A 22874-nucleotide genomic window follows, 5' to 3' on the forward strand; every position below is an offset into this window, starting at 1 on the left:
GTACCAGAGTCCAGGACCTGATCAGCTCCTTTTGAACAGTTTGACACCACGTCGCCAAAAGGTGCTGATCTCTACGGCTTCACCTCTTCCACTTAGAATTCGGAACGTCACACGGGCTCTTTAAGAGAGCAAGGGGAGGGGGCTGCCGTCGGTAGGGGCAACGCGAAACATCTATGCGAGGAGCCTTCGATGGAACTGCACGTGCCAGGGGGGACGTGGTCGCCGGGGGGAGACCCAGGTGACCAGGTGGGAGTTGTTTTGAACTATGTGGGAGAGTAGGGGGAGACCTGCACGCCCGTGACCTCTGGCCTCCACCCTATCTCACCGCGCACCCTAACGTCTAACTCCCTGCCTCCCACCCACTGTTCATTCCACGGTAGCCCCACCCCCTCCCCCCGCCGTGCATTTTTCTTTTCCCCATAGCGCTTTGAAGCAGACTGAAGTCGGTAGCAGACGCCAAAGCACACATTTGCAGGCGCACATATTAAGTAACAACATTTCACCTCCCCGTGAGAAGCATTTCACCAGATGAAAGGGGGACACCAAAGGAAGGGTTAAAGCCAGAAAGTGACAAGACAGTGCAACGAAAATTAAAAGTCATCACCATGTCCAAGAGAGTGACAGCGGATCCAGGCGGCCGACCCCCAAAATAGGATCACGTGGTCTGTGTTCGGGACGTCAGATCGGCGGAGGAAAAAGTGGAGATGATAAAGGGGGGTGGGGGAGAGGGGGGCAGTCGATTTGGTCTGGCCCGTTCTCCTCCCCCCGCAGAGCTCGACAGGCGAGGCACTGCGTCTGGGGCGCGCAGGCCAGAGGCTCGGGTGCAGGCAGCCGCTCTCTGTGGGAGGGAAGAGCGAATGACGGAGGAAGGAGCACTTTTGGGATGGTCCTGTTAGGGAAAGTTACTCAGGAATGTCACGTACTTTCAGGAAAGAGAGAGAGAAAGAGAAAGAGAGAGAGGTCAGAGCTCCAGCATTGCAATTTACAAGAGGAAGAAAAAACTGGACGCACCGGTTCTTTCCAAAGCAGCTGAGAAAGAAACCAGGATAGAAGGAGAGACAAGAAAGGGGGGGGGGCGGCCCAGGAGGGCAGGACAGCCTGTCTAGCAGCACGTGCCCGATGATCGGTGCCGGGGAGCGGGATGCGGGCAGGCCCCTTCATAACACGTACTGTTCCGGACGGAGAGCTAAGGGTCCATGGGGCAGGCGGGAGACCTCCCTTGACAGTGCTTGGGCCCCGGGACGCAGCCTGTCGCCAGAGTTCTCCTGTCAAGCTTGCCACTATGATTCCGGCAAGCGTCTCGTGTGCTCGCAGCCCTGCTTTTGGCAAGCTTTTCACAGTATCTAACATGTCTGCCAGGGCCTGTATCATGCTCCTCGGCAGGGCTACTCCAATAATCTCTCAGTGATCATGCAAAATATCGACCAGTCGTCATGTCTAGCTAGAGTCTATTCTATTCTAATGGATTTGTATATAGCGCCAACACGCCCATGGGCCTCAAGGCGCTCACAGAACACACAGACAAGGAACATAAAGATATCAGAAGCAGTGTGGCATGTTTTAGTCTCACTAAACTCCTCCCCCATCAAAAGGTAGGTCTTGAGTGCTTTCTTAAACTGTGGCACTGAAGGAAGCTGTCTGAGTGGTTGTGATAGGGCTTTCCAAATCCTTGGGGCCCAGGAGTTGAAACTGGCGCCGCCAAACCTTACCCAAAGGAAGCGTGTCTGTAACAGCAAGGCTTCGTTATTGGATAGTGGATTGTGTCAAAGTGCTTGAATACGCCGTTGCCAAGCTTTGCCAAGCTTCTCACTGCATCAGCTGAACTTGTCCCTGCTTCAGCAAAGCTTTTCCCTCTTTTTCTGAAACGATTCCTGCAGAGGCTCTCAAGCTTCTTGCTTGCTGGGTTACTGCCAAGTTGCTCATTATGTTTCCATCAAGCGCATAACTTTATTCTTTCACACTTTTGAACATTATTCCTTAAAAGGATCAGGCCAAGCTTCGGCCAAGCTTAGCCTTATTTTCCCTCCGAGAGTCTGCAGAGGTTTCTCTGTGTTTTCTCCAAGCTTTTAAACATGTTTCTGACAAGCGTCTCCATAGATTCCAGCCAAGTTTCCCATTTTTTTTATTTTTTTTGCCAAGCTTCTCCCTGATTTTCGCTCTTGCTCCAGGATTGTTCACTATGTTTCCACCAACCACCCCTCCAATCTTCTGCCAAGCTTCTGCTTATATTCCAACCAAGCATCTCACTGTGTTTCTACCAAGCTTCGCCCTAATCTAAACAACCCTCTTGCTAAATTGATACCAAGTTGTTCAGTTTTTCAGATTTCATTACTATGTTTCAGCCAACCAACCCCTCCAATCTTCTGCCAAGCTTCTCCTACATCCTATCCCAGAATCTCATCCTGTTACTGCCAAGCTTCTCCCTAATCTTCACAAGCCTCTTGCTGAGCTGATACAGACATGCTCACTGTTTTTCAGACTTCATCACTACGTTTCAGCCAACCGTCCCACTGTCCTTCTGCCAAACTTCTCCTTACATCCTAACCCAGAATCTCATCATATTTCTGCCAAGCTTCTCCCTAATCTTCACAAGCCTCTTGCTGAGCTGATACAGACATGCTCACTGTTTTTCAGACTTCATCACTACGTTTCAGCCAACCGTCCCACTGTCCTTCTGCCAAACTTCTCCTTACATCCTATCCCAGAATCTCATCATATTTCTGCCAAGCTTCTCCCTGGTCTTCAGAAGCCTCTTGCTAAATTGATAACAAGAGGTTCTTTGTTTCAGATGTCATCACTATGTTTCAGTCAACCATCCCACTCTTCTTCTTCCAAGATTCTCCTTACATCCTATCCCAGAATCTCATCATGCTTCTGTCAAGCCTCTCCCTAAACCTCACAAGCCTCTTGCTAAATTGATACCAAGATGCTCACTGTTGTTCATGGTCCATCAATATTTTTCAGCCAACCGTCTCACTATGTGTCTGCCAAACCTCTCCTTATATTGCAACCAAGTGTATCTGCCCGTTTCTGCCAAGCATCTCCCAGGAACTCAAAAGCCTCTTGCTAAGTGTATACTAACATTGTCCCTGTTTCTCCAGATTTCCTCACTATGTTTCTACAAACCGCCCCACCATTCTTCTTCTAACTTCTACGTATATTCCAGTTTCTGCAAACACTCTCCCTAACACTCTCAACCTCTTGCTAAGTTTGTTCCAAGATTCTGTTTCTTTAGAGTTCTTCACTCTGCTGCATCAAACCATCCCAATGTTTCTGCCAAGCTTCTCCTTATATTCCAGCCAACCACCTCACCATGTTTCTGCCATACTTCCTGCCTGATCCTGACAAGCTACTTGTTAATCTCATACCACGGCTCACACTATTTCGCATGAGTTGCTCACTGTGTTTCAGACAACCACCCCACTACTATGTTGCTGCCAAACCGCTCCTTATATTGCAGTCAGGTTTCACACCATGTTTCTACTAAGCTTATCCCAGGATCTAGCTTACGCTAAACATGTCAGTTTCTCTGATGATGTTCAGTGCATCTCAGCCAACAGTCCCAATATATTTCTGCCAAGCTTCTCCCTATATTCCAGCCAAGCCTCTTACCATGATTCTGCCATGGTGCTCGGAATACCTTACACTCCTCCTGCTAATTTTAGAGTGAAAGTCTCCGTTTTTTCAGACGTGTCCACTATGTTTCTGTCAATTGTCCTACCAATCTTCTGCCAACCATCTCCTTATATTCCAGCCAACAATCTCACCATGTTTCTGCCAAGATTCTCACTAATCACCACGAGCCTCTTCTGTAGAACCTCTATCTTTCTGCTAAACTTCACACTGTATGTTATATTTCTACCAGTCCACTCACTACCTTTCTGAGAAACTTCCAACTGTTTCTGGAAAGCTTCTGAGTGGACATTATCACACTTATCATTGTTTCTGACAAGCTTCACAACATGTTTCTGACAATTTTCTCACTGTGGTATTTTTGCCGAGTGTCCTAAAATGTATTCTGCCAAACGTCTTACTGTCTATTCTGACAAGCAAAGTATTTGTCGATCTTGTTACCATGCATTCTCCCAAGCTTGTTACCAAGTATTCTGCCAAACTTCTTACTGTGTTTTCTGACAAGCTATGCATTCTACCAAGCTTCTTACCATGTAGTCTGCCGAATTTCTTACCATGTATTCTGCCAAGTGTCATACCATGTATTCTGCCAAACGTCTTATTATGTATTCTGACATGCTATGCATTTGGTCAAGCTTGTTGCCATGTATTCTGTCAAGCTTAATATGTTTTCCAACAAGCTATGCATTCTGCCAAGCTTGCTGCCAAGCATTCTACCTAGCTTCTTAACATGTAGTCTGACAAATTTCTCACCATGTATTCTGCCAAGTGTCCTACCATGTATTCTGCCAAGCTTCTTACTATGTGGTTTGCCAAGTGTTCTACCATGTATTCTGCTAAACGTCTTACTATGTATTGTCACAAGCTGTGCATTTGTCATGCTTATTACCATGTATTCTGTCAAGCTTCTTACTATGTTTTCTGACAAGCTATGCATTCTACCAAGCTTCTTACCATGCATTCTGCCGAATGTCTTACCATGTATTCTGCCAAGTGTCATACCATGTATTCTGCTGCGAAACGTCTGACTATGTATTCTGACATGCTATGCATTTGGTCAAGCTTGTTGCCATGTATTCTGTCAAGCTTAATACGTTTTCTGACATGCTATGCATTTTGCCAAGCTTGCTACAATGTATTCTGCCACGCTTGCTAACATGTATTCTGCCAAGTGTCCTACTATGTATCCTGCCAAGCTTCTTACTATGTGTTTGCCAAGTGTCCTATCATGTATTCTTCCAAACGTCTTACTATGTATTGTGACAAGCTATGCATTGTGACAAGCTATGCATTTGCCATGCTTGTTACCATGCATTCTGCCAAGATCCTTACCATGTATTCTGTCAAGCTTCTTACTATGTTTTTAGCCAAGCTATGCATTCTGCCAAGCTTCTTACCATGTATCCTGCCAAACGCCATACTTCATCATGCTTGTTACCATGCATTCTGCCAAGCTTGCTACCATATATTCTGTCAAGCTTCTTACTATGTTTTCTGACAAGCTATGCATTCTGCCAAGCTTGGTGCCAAGCATTCTACCTAGCTTCTTAACATGTAGTCTGAAAAATTTCAAACGATGGATTCTGCCAAGTGTCCTACCATGTATTCTGCCAAACTTCTTACTATGTGGTTTGCCAAGTGTTCTACCATGTATTCTGCTAAACGTCTTACTATGTATTGTCACAAGCTGTGCATTTGTCATGCTTATTACCATGTATTCTGTCAAGCTTCTTACTATGTTTTCTGACAAGCTATGCATTCTACCAAGCTTCTTACCATGCATTCTGCCGAATGTCTTACCATGTATTCTGCCAAGTGTCATACCATGTATTCTGCGAAATGTCTTACTATGTATTCTGACATGCTATACATTTGGTCAAGCTTGTTGCCATGTATTCTGTCAAGCTTAATATGTTTTCTGACATGCTATGCATTCTGCCAAGCTTGCTAACATGTATTCTGCCACGCTTGCTAACATGTATTCTGCCAAGTGTCCTACTATGTATCCTGCCGAGCTTCTTACTATGTGTTTGCCAAGTGTCCTATCATGTATTCTTCCAAATGTCTTACTATGTATTGTGACAAGCTATGCATTGTGACAAGCTATGCATTTGCCATGCTTGTTACAATGCATTCTGCCAAGATCCTTACCATGTATTCTGTCAAGCTTCTTACTATGTTTTTTGCCAAGCTATGCATTCTGCCAAGCTTCTTACCATGTATCCTGCCAAACGCCATACTATGTATTCTGACAAGCTATGCATTCATCATGCTTGTTACCATGCATTCTGCCAAGCTTGCTACCATATATTCTGTCAAGCTGCTTACTATGTTTTCTGACAAGCTATGCATTATGCCAAGCTTGATTCGATGCATTCTGCCAAGCTTATTACCATGGATTCTGCCAAGCTTCTTACTATTTGGTTTGCCAAGTGTCCCACCATGTATTCTGCCAAACGTCTTACTATCTATTGTGACAAGCTATGCATTTGTCATGCTTATTACATTTATTCTGTCAAGCTTCTTACTATGTTTTCTGATAAGCTATGCATTCTGTCAAGCTTGCTGCCAAGCATTCTGCCAAGCTTCTTACCATGTAGTCTGCCGAATTATCTTGCTAACATGTATTCTGCCACGCTTGCTAACATGTATTCTGCCAAGTGTCCTACTATGTATCCTGCCAAGCTTCTTACTATGTGTTTGCCAAGTGTCCTATCATGTATTCTTCCAAACGTCTTACTATGTATTGTGACAAGCTATGCATTGTGACAAGCCATGCATTTGCCATGCTTGTTACCATGCATTCTGCCAAGATCCTTACCATGTATTCTGTCAAGCTTCTTACTATGTTTTTAGCCAAGCTATGCATTCTGCCAAGCTTCTTACCATGTATCCTGCCAAACGCCATACTTCATCATGCTTGTTACCATGCATTCTGCCAAGCTTGCTACCATATATTCTGTCAAGCTTCTTACTATGTTTTCTGACAAGCTATGCATTCTGCCAAGCTTGCTGCCAAGCATTCTACCTAGCTTCTTAACATGTAGTCTGACAAATTTCAAACCATGGATTCTGCCAAGTGTCCTACCATGTATTCTGCCAAACTTCTTACTATGTGGTTTGCCAAGTGTTCTACCATGTATTCTGCTAAACGTCTTACTATGTATTGTCACAAGCTGTGCATTTGTCATGCCATGTATTCTGCCAAGCTTCTTACTATGTGGTTTGCCAAGTGTTCTACCATGTATTCTATGTATTCTATGCATTCTGCCAAGCTTGATTCGATGCATTCTGCCAAGCTTCTTACCATGGATTCTGACAAGTGCCCTACCATGTATTCTGCCCAACGTCTTACTATGTATTGTGACATGCTATGCATTTTGTGAAGCTTGTTACCATGGATTCTGTTAAGATTGCTAACATGTATTCTGCCAAGACTCTTACCATGTAGTCTGCCAAATATCCTACCATGGATTCTGCCAAGCGTCTTACTATGTGGTTTGACAAGTGTCCCACCATGTATTCTGCCAAACCTCTTACTATGTATTGTGACAAGCTATGCATTTGTCATACTTATTACATTTATTCTGTCAAGCTTCTTACTATGTTTTCTGATAAACTATACATTCTGTCAAGCTTGCTGCCAAGCATTCTGCCAAGCTTCTTACCATGTTGTCTGCCGACTTTCTTACCATGGATTCTGCCAAGTGTCCTACCATATTTTCTGCCAAACGTCTTACTATGTATTGTGACAAGCTATGCATTTGTCATGCTTATTACCATGCATTCGGCCAAGCTTGTTACCATGCATTCTGTCAAACCTCTTGCTATGGTTTCTGACAAGCTATGCATTCTGCCAAGCTTGCTGCCAAGCATTCTGCTAAGCTTCTTACCATGTAGTCTGCCGAATTTCTTACCATGGATTCTGCCAATTGTCTTACAATGTATTCTGCCTAACGTCGTACTATGTATTCTGACAAGCTATGCATTTGCCACGCTTGCTACAATGGACTCTGCCAAGCGTCCTTCCATGTATTCTGTCAAGCTTCTTACTATGTTTTCTGCCAAGCTATGCATTCTGCCAAGCTTGCTGCCAAGCATTCTGCCAAGCTTGCTGCCAAGCATTCTGCCAAGCTTCTTACCATGTAGTCTGCCGAATGTCTTAACATGGACTCTGCTAAGTGTCCTACCATGTATTCTGCCAAGCGTCTTACTATGTATTGTGACAAGCTATGCATTTGTCATGCTTATTACCATGCATTTGGCCAAGCTTGTTACCATGTATTCTGTCAAACCTCTTGCTATGGTTTCTGACAAGCTATGCATTTGTCATGCTTATTACCATGCATTCGGCCAAGCTTGTTACCATGCATTCTGTCAAACCTCTTGCTATGTTTTCTGACAAGCTATGCATTCTGCCAAGCTTGCTGCCAAGCATTCTGCTAAGCTTCTTACCATGTAGTCTGCCGAATTTCTTACCATGGATTCTGCCAAGTGTCTTACAATGTATTCTGCCTAACGTCGTACTATGTATTCTGACAAGCTATGCATTTGCCACGCTTGCTACAATGCACTCTGCCAAGCGTCCTTCCATGTATCTGTCAAGCTTCTTACTATGTTTTCTGCCAAGCTATGCATTCTGCCAAGCTTGCTGCCAAGCATTCTGCCAAGCTTGCTGCCAAGCATTCTGACAAGCTTCTTACCATGTAGTCTGCCGAATGTCTTAACATGGACTCTGCTAAGTGTCCTACCATGTATTCTGCCAAGCGTCTTACTATGTATTGTGACAAGCTATGCATTTGTCATGCTTATTACCATGCATTCGGCCAAGCTTGTTACCATGTATTCTGTCAAACCTCTTGCTATGGTTTCTGACAAGCTATGCATTCTGCCAAGCTTGCTGCCAAGCATTCTGCTAAGCTTCTTACCATGTAGTGTGCCGAATTTCTTACCATGGATTCTGCCACGTGTCCTACAATGTATTCTGCCAAACGTTGTACTATGTATTCTGACAAGCTATGCATTTGCCACGCTTGTTACAATGCACTCTGCCAAGCTTCCTACCATGTATTCTGTCAAGCTTCTTACTATGTTTTCTGACAAGCTATGCATTCTGCCAAGCTTGATTCGATGCATTCTGCCAAGCTTCTTACCATGGATTCTGAAAAGTGCCCTACCATGTATTCTGCCCAACGTCTTACTATGTATTGTGACATGCTTTGCATTTTGTGAAGCTTGTTACCATGGATTCTGTTAAGACTGCTAACATGTATTCTGCCAAGACTCTTACCATGTAGTCTGCCAATTATCCTACTTTGGATTCTGCCAAGCTTCTTCCTATGTGGTTTGCCAGGTGTCCCACCATGTATTCTGCCAAACGTCTTACTATGTATTGTGACAAGCTATGCATTTGTCATGCTTATTACATTTATTCTGTCAAGCTTCTTACTATATTTTCTGATAAGCTATGCATTCTGTCAAGCTTGCTGCCAAGCATTCTGCCAAGCTTCTTACCATGTAGTCTGCCGACTTTCTTACCATGGATTCTGCCAAGTGTCCTACCATATTTTCTGCCAAACGTCTTACTATGTATTGTGACAAGCTATGCATTTGTCATGCTTATTACCATGCATTTGGCCAAGCTTGTTACCATGTATTCTGTCAAACCTCTTGCTATGGTTTCTGGCAAGCTATGCATTCTGCCAAGCTTGCTGCCAAGCATTCTGTTAAGCTTCTTACCATGAAGTCTGCCGAATTGCTTACCATGGATTCTGCCAAGTGTCCTACGATGTATTCTGCCAAACGTTGTACTATGTATTCTGACAAGCTATGCATTTGCCACGCTTGCTACAATGCACTCTGCCAAGCTTCCTACCATGTATTCTATCAAGCTTCTTACTATGTTTTCTGCCAAGCTATGCATTCTGCCAAGCTTGCTGCCAAGCATTCTGCCAAGCTTGCTGCCAAGCATTCTGCCAAGCTTCTTACCATGTAGTCTGCCGAATGTCTTAACATGGACTCTGCTAAGTGTCCTACCATGTATTCCGCCAAGCGTCTTACTATGTATTGTGACAAGCTATGCATTTGTCATGCTTATTACCATGCATTTGGCCAAGCTTGTTACCATGTATTCTGTCAAACCTCTTGCTATGGTTTCTGGCAAGCTATGCATTCTGCCAAGCTTGCTGCCAAGCATTCTGCTAAGCTTCTTACCATGAAGTCTGCCGAATTGCTTACCATGGATTCTGCCAAGTGTCCTATGATGTATTCTGTCAAACGTCGTACTATGTATTCTTACAAGCTATGCATTTGCCACGCTTGCTACAATGCACTCTGCCAAGCTTCCTACCATGTATTCTGTCAAGCTTCTTACTATGTTTTCTGCCAAGCTATGCATTCTGCCAATCTTGCTGCCAAGCATTCTGCCAAGCTTCTTACCTTGTAGTCTGCCGAATGTCTTAACATGGACTCTGCTAAGTGTCCTACCATGTATTCTGTCAAACGTCGTACTATGTATTCTGACAAGCTATGCATTTGCCACGTTTGCTACAATGCACTCTGCCAAGCTTCCTACCATGTATTCTGTCAAGCTTCTTACTATGTTTTCTGACAAGCTATGCATTCTGCCAAGCTTGATTCGATGCATTCTGCCAAGCTTCTTACCATGGATTCTGAAAAGTGCTCTACCATGTATTCTGCCCAACGTCTTACTATGTATTGTGACATGCTATGCATTCTGCCAAGCTTGCTGCCAAGCATTCTGCCAAGCTTCTTACCATGTAGTCTGCCGAATGTCTTAACATGGACTCTGCTAAGTGTCCTACCATGTATTCTGCTAAAAGTCTTACTATGTATTGTCACAAGCTGTGCATTTGTCATGCTTATTACCATGTATTCTGTCAAGCTTCTTACTATGTTTTCTGACAAGCTATGCATTCTACCAAGCTTCTTACCATGCATTCTGCCAAGTGTCATACCATGTATTCTGCTGCGTACTATGTATTCTGACATGCTATACATTTGGTCAAGCTTGTTGCCATGTATTCTGTCAAGCTTAATATGTTTTCTGACATGCTGTGCATTCTGCCAAGCTTGCTAACATGTATTCTGCCACGCTTGCTAACATGTATTCTGCCAAGTGTCCTACTATGTATCCTGCCGAGCTTCTTACTATGTGTTTGCCAAGTGTCCTATCATGTATTCTTCCAAATGTCTTACTATGTATTGTGACAAGCTATGCATTGTGACAAGCTATGCATTTGCCATGCTTGTTACAATGCATTCTGCCAAGATCCTTACCATGTATTCTGTCAAGCTTCTTACTATGTTTTTTGCCAAGCTATGCATTCTGCCAAGCTTCTTACCATGCATCCTGCCAAACGCCATACTATGTATTCTGACAAGCTATGCATTCATCATGCTTGTTACCATGCATTCTGCCAAGCTTGCTACCATATATTCTGTCAAGCTGCTTACTATGTTTTCTGACAAGCTATGCATTCTGCCAAGCTTGATTCGATGCATTCTGCCAAGCTTATTACCATGGATTCTGCCAAGCTTCTTACTATGTGGTTTGCCAAGTGTCCCACCATGTATTCTGCCAAACGTCTTACTATCTATTGTGACAAGCTATGCATTTGTCATGCTTATTACATTTATTCTGGCAAGCTTCTTACTATGTTTTCTGATAAGCTATGCATTCTGTCAAGCTTGCTGCCAAGCATTCTGCCAAGCTTCTTGCCATGTAGTCTGCTGACTTTCTTACCATGGATTCTGCCAAGTGTCCTACCATATTTTCTGCCAAACGTCTTATTATGTATTGTGACAAGCTATGCATTTGTCATGCTTATTACCATGCATTCGGCCAAGCTTGTTACCATGTATTCTGCCAAACCTCTTGCTATGGTTTCTGATAAGCTATGCATTCTGCCAAGCTTGCTGCCAAGCATTCTGCTAAGCTTCTTACCATGTAGTCTGCCGAATATCTTACCATGGATTCTGCCAAGTGTCCTACCATGTATTCTGCCAAACGTTGTACTATGTATTCTGACAAGCTATGCATTTGCCACGCTTGTTACAATGCACTCTGCCAAGCTTCCTACCATGTATTCTGTCAAGCTTCTTACTATGTTTTCTGCCAAGCTATGTTTTCTGCCAAGCTTGCTGCCAAGCATTCTGCCAAGCTTGCTGCCAAGCTTGCTGCCAAGCATTCTGCCAAGCTTCTTACCATGTAGTCTGCCGAATGTCTTAACATGGACTCTGCCAAGTGTCCTACCATGTCTTCTGCCAAACGTCTTACTATGTATTGTGACAAGCTATGCATTTGTCATGTTTATTACAATGCATTTTACCAAGCTTGTTACCATGTATTCTGTCAAGCTTGTTACTATGTTTTCTGACAAGCTATGCATTCTGCCAAGCTTGCTGCCAAGCATTCTACCTAGCTTCTTAACATGTAGTCTGACAAATTTCTTACCATGGATTCTGCCAAGTGTCCTACCATGTATTCTGCCAAGCTTCTTACTAGGTGGTTTGCCAAGTGTTCTACCATGCATTCTGCTAAACGTCTTACTATGTATTGCCACAAGCTGTGCATTTGTCATTCTTATTACCATGTATTATTTCAAGCTTCCTACTATGTTTTCTGCCAAGCTATGCATTCTGCCAAGCTTGCTGCCATGCATTCTACCAAATGTCTTACCATGTATTCTGCCAAACGTTGTACTATGTATTCTGACAAGCTATGAATTCATCATGCTTGTTACCATACATTCTGCCAAGCTTGCTACCATGTATTCTGTCAAGCTGCTTACTATGTTTTCTGACAAGCTATGCATTCTGACAAGATTGCTGCCATGTATTCTGACAAGACTCTTAACATGTATTATGCCAAATTTCTTACCATTGATTCTGCCAAGCGTCTTACTATGTGGTTTGCCAAATATCCCACCATGGATTCTGCCAAGCTTCTTAATATGTCATTTGCCAAGTGTCCTACCATGTATTCTGTCAAACATCGTACTATGTATTCTGACAAGCTATGCATTCATCATGCTTTTTACCATGCATTCTGCCAAGCTTGCTACCATGTATTCTGTCAAGCTGCTTACTATGTTTTCTGACAATAATTGCATTCTGACAAGCTTGCTGCCATGCATTCTGCCAAGCTTTTTACCATTTAGTCTGCCAAATTTCTTACCATGGATTCTGCCAAGTGTCCTACCATGAATTTTGCCAAACGTCAAACTATGTGTTCTGATAAGCGATACATTTTGTGAAGCTTGTTACCATGGATTCTGCCAAGCTTCTTACTGTGTGATTTGCCAAGTGTCCTACCATGTATTCTGCCAAACGTCTTACTATGTATTGTGACAAGCTATACATTTGTCATGCTTATTACCATGCATCCTGCCAGGCTTGTTACCATGCATTCTGTCAAGCTTCTTACCATGTTTTCTGACAAGCTATGCATTCTGCCAAGCTTGCTGCCAAGCATTCTGCCAAGCTTCTTACCATGTAGTCTGCTGAATGTCTTACCATGGATTCTGCCAAGTGTCCTACCATGCATTCTGTCAAGCATCTTACTGTGTATTGTGACAAGCTATGCATTTGTCATGCCTATTACCATGCATTCTGCCAAGTTTGCTCCCATGTATTCTGTCAAGCTTCTTACTATGTTTTCTGACAAGCTATGCATTCTGCCAAGCTTGCTGCCAAGCATTCTGCTAAGCTTCCTACCATGTAGTCTGCCGAATTTCTTACCATGGATTCTGCCAAGTGTCCTACCATGTATTTTGCCAAACATCTTACTATGTATTCTGATAAGCTATGCATTTGGTGAAGCGTGTTAAAATGCATTCTGCCAAGCTTATTTCTATGTATTCTGTCAAGCTTCTTACTATGTTTACTGCCAAGTTATGCATTATGCCAAGCTTGCCGCCAAGCTTCTTACCATGTAGTCTGCCGAATTTCTTACCATGTATTCTGCCAAATGCCGTACTATGAATTCTGACAAGCTATGCATTCATAATGCTTGTTACCATGCATTCTGCCAAGCTTGCTACCATGTATTCTCTCGAGCTACTCAGTGTTTTCTGACAAGCTATGCATTCTGCAAAGCTTGCTGCCATGCATTCTGCCAAGCTTCTTACCATGTAATATGCAGAATGTCTTACCATGGATTCTGCCAAGTGTCCTACCATGTATTTTGCCAAACTTCTTACTATGTATTCTGATAAACTATGCATTTTTTGAAGCTTGTTACCATGGATTCTGCCAAGCTTGCTAACGTGTATTCTGCCAAGACTCTTACCATGTAATCTGCCAAATGTCTTACCAGGTGGTTCGCCAAGTGTCCGACCATGTATTCTGCCAAATGTCTTACTATGTATTGTGGAAAGCTATGCATTCGTCATGCCTATTACCATGCATTCTGCCAAGCTTGCTGTCAAGAATTCTGACAAGCGTCTTACCATGTAATCTGCAGAATTTCTTACCATGGATTCTGCCAAGTGTCCTACCATCTATTTAGCCAAACGTTGTACTATTCTGATAACCTATGCATTTATCATGCGTGTTACCATGCATTCTGCCAAGCTTGCTACCATGTATTCTGTCAAGCTTCTCACTATGTTTTCTGGCAAGCTATGAATTCTGCCAAGCTTGCTGCCATGCATTCTGCAAAGCTTCTGACCATGTAGTCTGCGAATCTCTTACCATGGATTCTGCCAAGTGTCCTGCCATATATTTTGTCAAACGTCTTACTATGTATTCTCATAAGATATGCATTTGGTGAAGCTTGTTACAATGCATTCTGCCAAGCTTACATCCATGTATTCTGTCAAGCTTCTTAATATGTTTTCTGACACTCTATGCATTCTGCCAAGCTTGCTAACATGTATTCTGCCAAGACTCTTACCATGTAGACTGGTGAATGTTTTACCATGGATTCTGCCAAGTAGCCTACCATGTATTCTGCCAAGCTTCTTACCATGTGGTCTGCCAACTGTCCTACCATGTATTCTGTCAAACGTTTTAATATGCATTCTGACAAGCTATGCATTCGGTCAAGCTTGTTACCATGTATGCTCCCAAGCTTCTTACTATGTATTCTGCCAAATGTCCTGCCATGTATTCTGCCAAGCTTCTTACTATGTGGTCTGCCAAGTACGCTGCCATGTATTCTGACAAGCTATGCATTTGGTCAAACTTGTTACCATGCATTTTGCCAAGCTTGCTACCGTGCATTCTGTCAAGCTTCTTACTATGTTTTGTGACAAGCTATACTTTCTGCCAAGCTTCTTACCATGTGGTCTGCCAAATTTCCTACCATGTATTCTGCCAAGTGTCCGACCATGTATTCTACCAAGTTTCTTACTATGTGGTCTGTCAAGTGCCCTACAATCGATTCTGCCAAGCTTCTTACTGTGTGATCTGCCACATTCTGCCAAGCTTGTTACTATGAAGCCTGCCGAGTTTCTTACCTTGTATTCTGCCAAGTGACCTACCACGTATTCTCCCAAGCTTCATACTATGTATTCTGCAAAGCTTGGCACTATGTAGTCTGCCAATTGTCATAGCATGCTTTCTGCCAAACTTCTTACCTTGTATTCTGCCAAGTGTCCTACCATTTACGTTCTTACCATGTATTCTGCCAAGTGTCCCACTGTGTATTCTGCCAAGCTCCTTACTATGTAGGCTGGCGAGTTTTTGTTACCGTATATTCTGCCAAGCTTCGGGGTATGTAATCTGCCAAGTGACCTACCATGTACTCTACTAAGTTCCTTATTATGCAGCCTGCCAAGCATCTTACCATGTAGTTTGCCATGTGCCCTACCATGTATTCTGCCAAGCGTCTTGTTATGTACTCTGCCATGCGTGTTACCAAGTATTCTGCCGAGCTTCTTGCGGGTATTCTGTCAAGCTTCTTACCAGGTAGTATGCCAAGCTTCTTATTATGCTTCGGGCACATTTCTTTTTATGTTCTGCCAAACTTCACTATGTGCCTCACACACCACACCTCTACTTATGACTCTAAAATGTCACTCAATACGTTTCTGCCGTGGATGTTAAAATACTTTCGACCAGCCTGTCGCTGTTTCTGAGAAACGTCTCGTTATCTCCCTGGTAAGCTTCTCACAATGTTCCGCCAAATTGTTGCTATATTTCTGATACGTTTCTCAAAGTTGCCAACATGATCCATTCCAATCTGTAAATGCTTATCCAGGCCTGTTTTTATCTTTGCCTTCTTGGACTTTTTAGTTCTGATTTTCCCATTACAAAAACTCAGACTACAAGTCCCAGAATGCAAAGAAAAAAAACAGGCCCGGATAAGATAAGCAGCTACAGATTGGAATGGCTCTTGTTGGCAACTATGGTTTCCCGCTTATTTTAAGTGTGTATGGTTTTGATAAAGCACATGCATAGGTGGGAAGCAGCAGAGCGCTGTGCCTGGCGGTGGTGGTGGTGCGGGCAGGTGCACACCTTGAGGTTTGCAGGTCGGGTGCAGGGGCGGCAATACACCTGACAAGCTTCTCCCTACATGTCTGCAAAGTTTGGCCTTGCTAGACTCGTGCCAAGCCTATCACCATGTTTCTATCCAGTGTTTCACTGTGTGTCCCTTATACTTCTCGCGATGTTTTGATCAGCTGCTCGCGTTTCTGCCTAGTTCTCGCTGGGTTTCTAACAGGTGCGCTCCTGTTCGTTTTTTTCGCCGTTCGGTTTTTTTCAAACCTTTCACTATGTCACCCACAACAAGCCTCGTCTGACGGGTTCTCCATTTTTTTAACTGTGCTTTGGTCAAGCTTCTCGCTAAATTGCTGACAAGCATTTGGCTATGCACAGGACAAGCGTCTCACTTTCTTTCCGATATAAGTTCAGCTGTTTTTAGTACCGAGGATGAGACATGTCACCCAAGACATTCGCCAGCCCTTTCCAAGAGCCAGCAGTGGGGGACCGCAGCAGCATGCCCGACTCACGGGCGAGGTGAGGTGTCAGGCCTGCAGCCGCTTCGCAACCCCCGCCCGCATCCACTCTAAGGAAGTGCCCCACCACCTCGGATGTTCCTATTTTATATTTCTGGGAATAAAGACATTCTGCAGCAGGTAAAGGGCGCCATCACTGTTTTGTGGCGAATGGGTTAGAGGCCTGAGCGGCCGAGGGAAGTGTTACGACTTTCCTGTCAATGACAACACCGCCACATCAGCTCAGCCCAGAAGTGCCTGGAAGCAGGTTGCCTCATGGACTTGCGCTATCTGTGCACACATTCTCCCGAAAGCTTCGGCTGCCGCGCGCATGTTCCCATATGGGGCAAGAGGCATAGGCGTGCGTGTGCTTATAGAAGAAATATACCACATCAGATGAGTTTGGCCAGTGGCCACCTTTTGAGGTCAGCACAATTGCGCCTATAATTTTAAAGCGCCAATTCAGTTTGTGGAAGGAGTCAGTCCCCACTGCCACGAGGGGTATTAAAAAAAAGCAGACAGCGCATGCTGCACTCCACCTCGCCCAACCCCCACAACCCCAATACCTGCTGGGAAGCAACAGGTCGAGGATCCTATTGCCAGCCTGCACAGTACAGAATGACAGCCAACTTTCCAGCCCCCAACTCCTCCCCCTCTCGCCCCATCCTCATAATAAAACCCATGTCATTTTAAGGGCATTTCGGCGATGCGACAGCTAGACAACCGCCCGTCAATATGAGCAGCCCGTAATGTACGTTCATTTTTAGTTATTCGCGGCGTCCCCCTTTCAAGCCATGTTAAGTGTTGCACAAACTGGCATCATACAGTAGCATAGCATCAGACATACTGCCAGAGAAGGAAGCCGGCGCTACCTCATGAGTCCGGCTCCATCCCCGCCGCCGGTGCCCTCGGCGGCAGGTGCTCCTCCCGCCTGCCCTGGGGCTCGCCGTCCGGCGGAGCGCGGGTGCCGTGCGTCGCGGCTGGTTACGGGAACTAAGGCAGTGCCGCCGCTGTCGCTAAGGGTAATCCGGCTCTTACTTCCTCCATCTTCGGCGGTGCCAGCCAGGGGTGAGCCTGGGACAGCTGGTCAAACGCAGAGAAACGGATGCAGCCGGAGCCAGCCCTGCCCAGACAGACGGGCACGCACAGGCGATCGCTACTGTACAGCTCAAGGCGCTCGGCAATCGATTACAGGACAGGGCACTCGCTCGGCAGCCCCGGCAGCGCCTCCCTCTCTCTCCCCCGTGTGCAGGAGCGAAGACAGGGAAATGGGAGCGCACATCCCCCAGCCGGGCACGAGGACACAGCCTTCCTTTAAAGAAAGTACGCGTCGGTTTGTTTTAGATTTACATTTCTTTATTGAATTTTCAAATAGAGTACACACCGGAGGGCAAAAATGCATCACACATCACATGAATGCATTCACCTGTTCAAGAAATAGGCCGTGCAACGTCGTCGCTGAACGTCTGCTGCCGTAGCCGTGACTGGGAAGTTGTCCTGCTGCAAATCATTGACTGGAAACATCACAGTCGCACCCCTCAGCTCTCTAATGCGGGGATAATGATAGCTATTGTTAAACCGACACGTGACATTTCAGTGGGGGAAGTCTTTGACTATATATCGCTAATATAAAGTAAGTAATTCAAGTATGACACATTTTAAAGTTAGGTGGAAATAGAGAACACGGACAGGGAAAGATGTGAAGCCTAAATAAACTATATTATATATAATAAGCACGATCAACTAGGTGTTGTATAAGTACAATATGGTAATCAATATATATATTTGTTAAAGTGTGTTTGCATGTTCATAGTTGGCTGCAACCCCAGAACAGTTGGTGGGTGAAATTTTGGCCTGAGGTCGGCATACCAGTTTAGGGTATACTGGCGATGGGGAAATTTGACCAACCCCACCCATGCACCCTGCACAGGAGTGGAGTGGGGTCCGGCCCTGTGCTATCAGTAAAGGCGATTCCGGGAGATTGCTGACTTTGCAATTTTATATAACATACACAAGGCCATAGCAGACCCCCACATACATGTCAGCTACAGACCCGGGCAACCCTGAGTGTGTACTGCTAGTATGATCATATACACAATAATGCCCTTGTTAAGACATGAGATAAAGAACCCTTGACCTCATAAGGATATTGCAAGCCAGTGTTGTGTTCCATGACCACAAAGAGGCACGAGGCCTAGGGTCAACTGCCTTTATAATGCCACAGAGGTCAGAGGGGACTTGTACAATCCTTTGTGTACTTACAGCTGTGGGTATTTTATTCCTGTAATACATGGTCACACTATATAACCTATTTAATGCTAGCGCTCTGAAGGAGTTTTTTCCTTGATGTGCGTGGCAATGCAAACAGCTCCAAAAAAAAAATAATACTACAGGGGTAGCGCAAAAACAGGTCTAAAACCTGTTGGGAATTTTTTTTTGCAACAGGTTTTGCACCTCTTTTTGCACTCTGCCAGATTTTTAAAGTGTTTCCAGGTTGAATGGTAGCACACAACAAACTAACCATGCCTGCCTACCTATTTCACTGCGCCTGCAACACGATTGGTTTCATGCCACCATGATATTTTAATGCTTGGATAAAACCAGCGAATTCCTATGCAATCCGTCTTTTTTAGCACTGTCTAAAAGTAGGCAGATTCGAAACGAATCCACTGTAAATGCCTCCCACAATCGTTAATTGCGGAAGGCATTTACACGTTTCCCAAAAAGTGGTGCAAAAAATGTGCTAGGGCTATGTCACTTGTTTTTACACTTTTTTTCTCACTACGTCTTGGAAATGATGAAATGTACACAGAACGGAGCCAAGTGCACAGAAGTGCACACATAGGCGGTCTGCACCGTACAATTTACACGTCGTAGAAAATTAGCCCCCAGATCTCGTACTAACTTGGATTAAAGACACCTGCCAGGTGTGGATATGTAGAATACATATAGGGCCTAATTTACAAATACTTTTTTCAATGAAAAAGTACCATTGAAAAATGCTTTGTGAATCAGGGCCATTGAATCTGCACTACACGAATAAACACGCCAACAATCATCTTGTAATATGTTGCAAACATTATTTTCAGAAGTTTTATAGAAAAAATGGAGCCCAGTTTGTACAAATTTGCAAACAAATGCCCGCCATGCAATTTGAATAATTTGCACTGCAAAGTGGAAGGCAATGGTGTAAATGCAGGAGCCTTTGTGTTTGCATTTCACAGTGCAAATAGAGTAAACCCTGCCTGCCATTTAATCATGTAAGGTGGCATTTACAATGGACCACTATGGAATCCTCCTGCTCTTTGCTGTTGCAAACAGCAGGCGGATTCCATAGGAATCCATTGGTTTATGTCAGAATGAAAATGTCATGCTGGCGTAAAACCACATGGTCCCTGGAGACAGAGTTAAAAAATGTAACTCTAGACCCCGCCGCTTTCAACGTCACAAAAATGTCCTGGACCGTGAATAAAGGTGTTAAGAGCGTAGCACCGATCTGCCTGTATTAAGCATTTTAATTTAAGATCTGCTAACTTGGGAAATTGGGTTCTAGGAGTTGGCTTTGTGATTTATTTAAAATGAGCACTAGCATCCAGATGGATTCCTGCTTTTGATACGAATCTCCAGAAGTGCACCAAATAGGAGCACCATTTAAAATGTTTCTTTGTCAAATCATGTGTATGATTTGTCAGAGAGCGTTAGTTTACAATTAAATAATCTGAAGAGCTAGTCCTTTAATTAGGTGTTGACATGTTAACTGGCTTTCTGTTCAGGGAATGTCCTTTAACGTGGTGTACAGATTCTGGCAGCAGACATTGTGATGTAACCACTTAACTCTGACATCTCAATACTCTTGAGTAGCTTTGCCATTTCTTTTTTACTTCATGTGAGTAGGGATGTCAGAAATAGTGCATTATAAGATGTCTTATTTCGGTTTTGCAGGCAGCCATGTACATCATCTCCAGTACACCTTCCCTGTGGAGACCACCAATCCATACCTTTCAGAATATTCACAGGGCACCACCGCTTCCAGAACCCTCCAAAGAGCCATCAGCTATGGGCAGACATGGAGAAACATTCAAATAACCACTCTACTAGAAAACCTAGAAGCAAACAAATGTACCCTCTGAACAGATGCACTCACAACCATGCTGGATTCAAAACTCCAAAACATTCATAACTAGATTAGTTCCGCCTTGGTCAGTACTCCGCCCAAAAAAAAACATTACAAACTCACAAAAGAAGAAACTAGCTAAGGGGTTCACCTCCAAATTAAACCACATGACATCTGAAAATATCAAACTGGAGAAAATCTAGAGAAAACATAAGCTACAAACTAGCAAATGGGACAATCATCAAAAGTTATGTTTCCACAGACCAGAAGTCATCGAGGCATAGAAAGCACACTAGTACAATTACACTGAACCAGCACTACACAGCCAAAGGGAAAGGTCGAAGGTCATCCTACTAGGCATTTTCATGCAGCAACCATCGAACCATCGATACAGGGAATCCCTTCCCTCCCCAATCAAAAGCACCACATTCATATTCCTGTGGTGTGATTCACTCTAGCCCCGTCTACGACTCTTATAGAGCCACGTAGACCCCCCACCCCCAATGCCACAGAGAAGCCAAGAGCCAGGCCTGTGTACAGGAAGAATATATATTAAAGAATGGAAGAATGAATATCGATCAAGCCACCTTTCTTTTAATAATTCTGTTTTTATCCAAATGGAAAACACTAGTCGGTTCAGGATAATACAGATCACATGTTCTCTCTGGAGAGGAACGCCTGCTACCTTTTTTTGTAATACAGATCACCAACTCTTTTTAACCCCACAACAGGTACAGTCAAAACACTTTGTTTGGGGTTCACATTTAATAACATGTATCAATTTGAAACATGACAAGATCATAAGCCTGACACTCTATGGCATAGCGAATTTAATTTAATAAAAATGCAACCCTTTTCTACCTGTAAAATAATTACCCACATGCACAACTTATTTATAAACCCCCTGCGTGCAGGTCAGAACAAGCAATGTGACAGCACAACAGACTCTAAATACAATAATTAGCACATATATCACATGTGGAAGTTTTCTTTATTGGCCCTATGCCATTACAGAATCTTTCTATCAGGCATCACTCTCTCACTCTCTGGAGAGAGTTAGCCTTTCAGCTAGAAGCTTCACTTTATTTCATTTAGCAAGACACTTCTCTGCCCCAGCACCAAAAAACCATGGCATTTAGTGTACACTTATTACCCCTTTGTTTTAAGGCCAGGCCTGAGGAATGGTGAACAATTAGGAATTTTGTGCTTAGACAAGGACACCCCTTCCCATGAGGGATGTTTGTGGTTGGGAATGAAATTAAGAATAACCACTAATTTTAAATGGCTATATTTCTAATTCAAACTGGGAGCGGTTTTGTTAATTTTGAACTTTAACAAAATCACCCTGTGTTATTTAGCTATAGGGACATTTAGCAAATAATTAGTTTTTAAAATGCTGAGGATCTACTTCCATGCCCCTACCCATAATTTGGGAGAAGGCATGAAATCAAAGAAATCCCCACACTTGGTTCCATTAGACACATTAATTACATAGAATGTCTCTGGGGCTGGCGCTCAGGAAAGACATCAGCATTACAGGACCTTCTCTTGGAGAAAACAGGGATCTGATCTGGACCCTCAATCGTATATAGCCACCAGTATTCATCCATCTATTAGTCTCTCCTTACAAAGATCCCAGCATCTGTCTCTGTTTCCCTGCTTTCCTTCAACACTCTCATCAGAAATTCCGGGCCAGGTAGTTTCAGGCAGTCTTCCACGCAAGCTTACATTCTGCAACCCTCTTTCAGTATTCAGCCAGCTGATTGTAGGCAGCTTTCCCTTCTCCCATTGTGCGACACGTTTTAACCTAAAAACCTAAAAACCACACCACAATATTGAAATGAAGAGGTGATAGCCTATTGAACTTGAATTTTAATTTCACCCTACGGTCCTCTCCACCCCCAAGACCCAGCTTCTCTCTGAGGATAGGCTCGTGGAGTTATGAAACTTAAACTATGAGTGGGATAAATCCACCCACCACGGTTTTTTATTTTACCCATATCAATTATTACACTGAAAACTTCCTACATGGCAAAAACCTTTATTTGACACCTAAACCTACAAATATATATATTTCTGGGTTCCTCTCATCATGCCGCATTTGACAAACTATGTCCCATTTCGGCGTGAGGTTGCATGTCCAAATAGCAATTTTTCACAGTTTA

General features: G+C 43.7%; 1 protein-coding gene across 5 annotated transcripts in view; it reads right to left on the reverse strand.

Annotated features, from left to right (window-relative positions):
* IKZF2 (IKAROS family zinc finger 2) overlaps nt 1-17878 on the reverse strand; it is a 203926-nt gene extending 186048 nt beyond the window's left edge. For 4 of the 5 annotated variants that reach the window (XM_069615927.1, XM_069615923.1, XM_069615926.1 and 1 more), the window contains exon 1: nt 605-937. In XM_069615927.1, the coding sequence (XP_069472028.1) occupies nt 605-607 (3 nt within the window). In that variant the 5' untranslated portion in view covers nt 608-937. Of the gene's footprint in view, nt 1-604; nt 938-17467 lie in introns of those variants that run through there. The other variant, XM_069615922.1, reaches the window with a different exon arrangement.
* Between the last annotated feature and the right edge of the window lie 4996 nt (nt 17879-22874).

This window comes from Ambystoma mexicanum, chromosome 9 (assembly GCF_040938575.1).
Source record: "Ambystoma mexicanum isolate Mex_15411 chromosome 9, UKY_AmexF1_1, whole genome shotgun sequence".
Classification (NCBI taxonomy): Eukaryota; Metazoa; Chordata; class Amphibia; order Caudata; family Ambystomatidae; genus Ambystoma; species Ambystoma mexicanum.